Source organism: Leopardus geoffroyi, chromosome A2 (genome assembly GCF_018350155.1).
Source record: "Leopardus geoffroyi isolate Oge1 chromosome A2, O.geoffroyi_Oge1_pat1.0, whole genome shotgun sequence".
Taxonomy (NCBI): domain Eukaryota; kingdom Metazoa; phylum Chordata; class Mammalia; order Carnivora; family Felidae; genus Leopardus; species Leopardus geoffroyi.
In genome coordinates, this window is record NC_059331.1 from 114,596,842 (window position 1) to 114,603,991 (window position 7,150).

The 7,150-nt window shown below is 44.7% G+C and overlaps 1 protein-coding gene across 4 annotated transcripts in view; it reads right to left on the bottom strand.

Annotated features, from left to right (window-relative positions):
• The window catches only part of CDCA7L (cell division cycle associated 7 like), a 39,508-nt gene extending 35,778 nt beyond the window's left edge, over positions 1-3,730 (bottom strand). Inside the window, exon 1 of one of the 4 annotated variants that reach the window (XM_045495052.1) lies at positions 3,199-3,730. In XM_045495052.1, coding sequence (XP_045351008.1) covers positions 3,199-3,222 — 24 coding nt within the window. In that variant the 5' untranslated portion in view covers positions 3,223-3,730. The remainder of the gene's footprint in view (positions 1-3,198) is intronic. The other 3 variants (XM_045495053.1, XM_045495055.1, XM_045495054.1) reach the window with 3 other exon arrangements.
• Positions 3,731-7,150: the final 3,420 nt, after the last annotated feature.

A 7,150-nucleotide genomic window follows, 5' to 3' on the forward strand; every position in this document is an offset into this window, starting at 1 on the left:
ATGAGCGCTGAGTAATGTACAGAATTGTTGAATCACAATCCTGTACGCATGAAATGAATATAACACTGTATGTTAACTATAGTGGAATTAATATTAAAAACTTAAAAAATAAATTCAAAAACCACTGCTTTCCAAGAAGAAAAGAAAATGGTCCTACTGATATTTTCTTCTCTCTAGCCCTCCTCCACCAGCGTGTATCAGTTCCACTTTGGTGAATAAATCTAGATCTTTGGAAAAACCAAATTCTATCTTAGAGATAAAAAATTCTAAACTGTAGGTCAGAGAAAGTGCTGAAGAGTAAAACAGAACTCTCAAGAACAGTTTAAGATGAACATGTCTAGACTATTCTATTTGAATGGCTTTATTGACCTTTTTCATTAATTTACGATCATATTCACTGTTTTAAGTCACAGAATTATCTCATGGATTTCTGCTCTTCGTACCTGACCATATCAGAATGGCTGTGATCGCGGACATTTCTCCTCATCAATGAGAATTCCGTTCTACAGATGGGATGGTCAAAAGTACATCAAAACAAACAAACAAAAAACAAGTGGCCTTTTAAATATGGGACTATTAAAATGGCCAATCGTTATGGGGTCCTTCCAAGAAGTCACAACAATCCCTCTCTGTGAGCAGCTTCTGAAGCTCTGGGCACACATGTTGAGTCAGAGAATCCTAAGGCTACACTTTGTAGCTATGAGGTCAACACCAGAGAAATTCCTCTTTACCCCTTCCACAGCATGCATGACTAGGAGACTATCTAGCTCCGTTTCCTTCTCCAAGAGTCCAACCTGTACCCTAGAGCAAGAAGAGAGTAAAAGGACAACACTGACATTCACAACCTCCTGGTTCTTCTGCTAGGAAGCTTCGGCAGTCCCAGCCTGCAGCTCCTGTTTGAGCTGCACTCCAGAGGGCTCTCAGGAAGGGACCACACCCTTGCCTTTACTGGGGCACTACTCCTGTCATTCAACATAAAAACATAAAGACCCAGTGATGGGCCCAATCAGGACTTCAGCCACAGGAGGTGTGGTCCCCGTCAGAGAACATCAAATCTAACACAGTGGTGAGGTTGCCAAAAAAGCAGAAAGTAGAAGGGAGTTCAGTTTAAATCAATGTCTTAGAACATCAGGCCGTAAGCGGCTTTGCTGGAACCCCTTCCAGCTCTGCCCTTTCCAAGGGATGGAAATTATATTTACTGTGTATGTGAGACTAAAAGCCACTGCACACTGTGCTCTAATGCCACGTCAGGCAGTTCATCACACTGCTTTATTCATAAGGCTGGGGGACAGGGTAGAGCCACTCGAATTTAGCACCTTGCTGTGCCTGAAATGTTCATTAAGTGCTCTCACCTACAGTCACCTGCCCACCCTATAGAACTTCCCCACTAATTTAAAGAGACTATAATCTGCTCATGTTTAAATTATGATGAACAGGAACATTTCAACTGGAAAAATCGTCACACATCTTAGTTTGTGATGCCAATTAGGTCTTTAGGAAAGAAAAAAAAAAAAAACCTGATCATCTTACATAAAGTAATTTGCCCTAATTGGTACATAATAGGTCAGATTATAATTTGTGGATTACCCGCACCTGGTAAATAGTTTATTTAACATTTTAGAGCTACCAAAAATTAGTCTCATTATTTGACAATAAAATGTTTACTTCCAAATGCATCTAAGTGGTGGGAGTGTAGTTAGGGCAGAACAACAGGTTTCCATAATCCTATATTATCAAGATACATTTTCTGATGAAATTCACCTAGGGCCCAAGGCTCCTTCCAGAAAGGGTGAGATCCTAGAGAAAGTAAAGCCTCCTAGAAGCACAAGAGACTAATTATATCATCAAGGCCAGTGGAAAATAAAACAAAAGCAAAAAACTAACCCTATCTCAGTCCTTCTTACGCTTGAGGTCTGTCCTTTCCTTACTTTTAATACCTCCTCTCACTGGGGAAATTTAAGTATAATACCCTCTTATAAACAACATTTTTTTTTCTCAAATGTCTACTTGCAGGAAACCTTGCAGACATCACTAAATGGCCAAAGGGACCAACCATTAGTGGCTCTGCCTCTAATTTGCGCCAGGACTCAGGCAGGTGACAGCAGCCTGCGCTCAGGCACCACTGACTGCTCGGGCAGCCTGGGCGCTGCTGAGTCGCTTCAGTCTCCCAATGCCAAGGCCTGGGGCCCCGCCTCTCTCTCTCTCTCTCTCTCTTTCTCTCCAAGGCCCAGCACCCAGGTAAAGAGGTAAAATACCACCAGTCTAAGGTAAAGTGGAAACGGTGAGTCAAAGGCACTCACAAAACAAACAAAAAACCGTTACACAGAGCCTCCCCCAACTCTCACAAGCTGCTTCCTTCCCTTTCTAGAAGTTTTATTTTTAGTTCATTTCAAAAAAGTTGGCATTACTTACCTCTGAAAATACTAGGTATGTTCGTTACTAGAAAGGGAAAGCTCTTAAGAAGTAAAACAGGAAACTGAAGCCACGTTCACATTCCCACCACCCAGTGAAACATTTGGGGGTACTCTCAAGTGTGTGTTAATGGAGATTTTTAAAACCTAGTTAGGACCATAATTCATAACTGGGTCCTGCTGTTTACGCTTTGTGATCTTGGGCTTTTTGTTTTTTAACTTGGCCTCATGACGTTGCCATTTCCCCTTCCAAGTGGTTACGAATTATTCCCTGAAAACAGTTACTAAAGTTCTAGAACAAATACAACAGCAATTCCTTGTAAATTACACCCCATTATCCGAGTTGAACAGGACCCTTGAGTGTTTTCTACAAAACTCACTTGCCTGAAACTTCCTTATTTCCGTGCCAATTCCCGGAGAAAGTGGGGGGCGCGCACCAGAAAGCGCCCCGCACACCCCTCTCCACCCCCGCCTGCACCTCCCTCGAAACGTGTCCACTCCTCAGGCTCGCGGCCCCAGCGGCCCGGCCTGCGACCCCCAGGGCACCCACCCGGGAGGGAGGCGAGCGCCACGCGCGGGGACGCCCAGCCTCTCCAGTCCTGGCGGCACAGCGACGACCCCCTGCGCACACCTGCACGGCGCGCCCGCTCCAGCGTTCGCGGGGCTAGGCTGGCCAGATCCACAACGCGGTGGCCCAGGGCCACGTTTCCACCCCGAGGCGGGGAGGAGAGCCGAGAGCAAACGGCAGGCAGGCCGTGAAGCGTCCGCGTAGCGGCGGGACCCTCACCTGTGAGCGAGACGCCAGCTCCATTCTTCCCACCCGGGCTCCAGCCTCCTGCTACCACGCGGCCGCGGGAACCTGGCTCGCCACGGGCCCGTCGCCAGCAGAACACCCGCGGCCGTGCAGCCCGCGCGCTGCGCCGGGAGCTCCGGCGGGCTCGGGGAGGGGCGCACTTGGCGCCCGGGACGGGGGAGCTCGCCGCGCCTCCCACCCGGCGCCGCCGCGCTGGGCTGCGAGGCTCGAGTCTCGGACCAAACTTTCGCGACCGGTGAACTTCGCTTCGGCCGCGGCGTGAGAAGAGGCAGCAGACGGGCGCGGCCCCAGGCGGCTGCGGGTGCGGGGGCGCCGGGCTCCCCCCTGCAGCGGCGGGAGGGAGTGGAGCGGTCCGGCCGGGTTTCGCGCGGGAGAAATGAGGGGGCAGTCCCGGCGCAGCCTCCAGCTGGCACGCCCGGCTACGCGCGCCGGATATTTGCACGGCTTATTCCAGGTCCTGCCCTGGAGCAGATGCCTCTGTTGCAATCCGTGTCTGTGCTCCAGAAAAGCATTATAGAGCTACTTCAGAGCTGGTTTTGTTTCGCTGTTGCAAAGGGGCGGGGTTCCGCCGCCTCCCCAAACATTTTCTACAGGGTTCACTTTGCAAACCAGGCATTCCGGGTTGGGGAGCTGCAAAATCCCCTGGAACTTTAGACAGCCTTTGCTACACCATTGTACACGTAGGCCTATAGCCCCACTAGAGATTTCTAGAGGTCAGAAAGCTGATTAACGAATACTGGCTGAGCAGGTAGTATGTGTCAGGCAGTGTATTAGACCTGGCAACACAAGAGTGCACAAAAAACAGGTCCCTGCTCTGTCGGAGCTTCGGGAGCCAGCCACGGGCATGACGACATAAATGCAATATTCATCCAGGTAAGTGTAACAGTAATGTCACAATTAATTTGATTAATAATTTAACAATTCAAATATCATCGATAATGGTGATAATAAATTCAATTATAATGATGCAAATAAAAGTAAATGTAGAGCTATGATAGATGCCAGGAAGGAAAAGGTAAGTGGTACTACGGTGGTTTAAAACAGGGAGACTTAATTTGGCACAGGTCAGGGAAGCATTCTTAAAGTTCAGGTATGAAGAGTGAAGAATTAAGTGGGTGGAGATTGTGGAAGGCTTAAAGTAGGTATTGGGGGAGGGTGATGGATGAAGTTGTCCTCAAATCCTAGCAGGGTTGCTGGGCAGTATTGAGAACCAGTTTAGCACTGTGGTCTTGAGTTCACAGCAGAACACTATGCGTGAGACCTTCTGCAGCCCTTCTTGGCTGCTTGGGAATCTGACATTCATCTTTTCTTGGTTGAAGCAGGGAATGAAGTTGGTCAAACATTTGCTAAAGCTTGAGGAAAACATCTGGGAACTGCCCCCTTTTTCCTACTTTCATTGGTTCAGCAAACATGTCTTATGTGCTCTCCATGTTCCAGACTGTGGGGGAAGAAAGACCAATAAAATCTGGTCTGATTTTTTTAAAAAGTTTTGTTTTCTATTTATTGGATAAGCTATTCATTATAGCCACTTTCATTTTTATTATGCCCTATCTCCTTAAATCTTCCCAATATTCTTCCAGATTCTTGTTATCCACATTTTTAAATAAGGAGACAGAATCTAAGAAGATACATTAGGGGAAAGATCCCTGTCACCCTGCTAGTAAATAACAACTGCAGACTGCCAAACTGAAAAGCATTCCTTATGCCTCCAAATTCAGCATTGTCTCCGTTATTCTTTACCTTTTCCCTTTGGTTGCCAGGAAACTCAAGAGTGAAATTTATTCCCTTAGAACTTTTTTTTTTTTTTTTTGTATATTTGCTTTCCATGAAACAGTGATCTTATTTTCATCTGTTTCCTTTCATTGTAGTTTGTATCATATCCCTTTTGCAAAAGGGAATATAAATTTGACATAGGTCAGATTTTGCAAAGCACTTAAAGTAACCTAGTTCTTATTTGGAAAACTATAAACAACTGAGCCTTCTTGCTTTAGAGATTTGCTGTAACTAGTCCTTAAGTCTTCAATTGTCAACCCATAAACTTTCTTCCTTTGTCTGGAAAAGCCCATGCACTTCAACAGTACTTAGTAATTGATTCTATAGTGGTGTGTTTGTTGTCCGATTGTGGTTCCATTCTGTTCACAGTTGACCCTTGAACAACTAGGGGGTTAGGGGTGTTAAGCCCCACCACAGTCAAAAATCTATGTGTAACTTTTGACTCCCCCAAAACTTAACTACTAATAGCCTACTGTTAATACATATTTTGTATGTTATGTGTATTATATGCTGTGTTCTTACAATAAAGTAAGCTACAGAAAAAATGTTACGAAAATTGTAGGAAGAGAAAATACACTCACAGTACTGTACTGTATTTATCTTTAAAAATCCATGTATAAGTAAACTATCCAGTTCAAACCCACGTTTTTCAAGCGTCTACTTACTACTCATTGTTACTGATGGAATTCATAACTTGTGAGCACTGAGTTTCAGCTTGGCACTGCAAGAATGAGAGTCCTTTCCCAGAAGCAATAGTATACATATTGCAACAGAGGAAAAGGAGATACCATGTTTGTAAATTTCTTTAAGAATCTCTCTGTCTCCAAGCGCCTGGGTGGCTCAGTCAGTTGAGCAGTCAGTTGAGCGTCCAACTTTGGCTCAGATCATCATCTCCCAGTTTGTGGATTTGAGCCCCACGTCGGGCTCTGGGCTGACAACTCAGAGCCTAGAGCCTTCTTCAGATTCTGTCTCTGTCTCTCTGTGCCCCTCCCCCATGCTCGCTCTCGCACTCTCTCTCTCTCTCTCTCAAAATTAAGTAAACATTAAATTTAAAAATTAAAAAAAGAATCTGTCTCTCTGTCTAGAAATCTATGCTTGCTTTTTATATGTTTCCATGAGAGGATTAAAAACTTAGTCTATAGTACCTTCCACAAGGTAGGAAATCTGTGATTAAATGCCATCACACATGCTTTGAATGACATGAAATAGTTGTGATTATTTATCGACCATGACCCGCAATTCTTTCTCTGTAAAAAGAGTTCAAACATTTCTCCTCTGCTCTGAAGTAGTGGCTCTGCCCTCCCCATAGAGCTCAGCTTTGGACAAATCCTCAATGCACCCTTTATAGCCAAGAAGTGTACCAGTTTGGTATTCTGGATAGCCCAGCAAAGAATCTACCTTTGGCAGAAAGCTGGAAGCAATGTGGGTAATATCTGAATACCGCTTAGCATGAATTTTGATCATGAATGAATGAAGTGACAGTTAATCAAGATAACGTCTCTACTTGCTCTCTATGTCTTGGGATCTTGAAACTCCCATCTCATTGAGATAAGACCTGACCTAGAAAGGAAGACAGCCCTAAATTTGAGACCCTCAGAGATCACATTTCCAAGTTGTTACAGAATAAAAGATCTAAAATTGAGTCTCTTACAGGAGGGTCATCATCTAACCGTGACTGGGTGCCGTTCTGGAAGGTTTTCTTTAATTACAAACTGGTATTCTTTCTTCCGGACTTGGCTTGCCAAGATACTGCTGTCACAGCCAGCTTAAATACATTCTGATAAAAACCATTTGAATGGCTATGGAGACAAAGACACGAATGACCAATAATCGATGCCTTTATACATTGGGTGCAAAAAAGTACACATCAGGTGAAACTGTAATGCCCATGCTTCTACCAAAAAGTCAATGGTAATAGTGGCATCCATCACAGCAGCTAACTAAATGAACACTGACTGGGCACCAATCCCTGTGCTGAGTTCATCTTTGCAAGCATTCTCTCATTTAATCTTTCAGCTGTGACAGTTACCCATCTGTTCCTCAAACACAGTCCCGGGAAAATAAATCAAACAATGTTTTCAAAGCATTTGAGATTTCTTAGAGATGCTATATAAACTCAAAATATGATCAATGCAATCCATATTTCATAGGG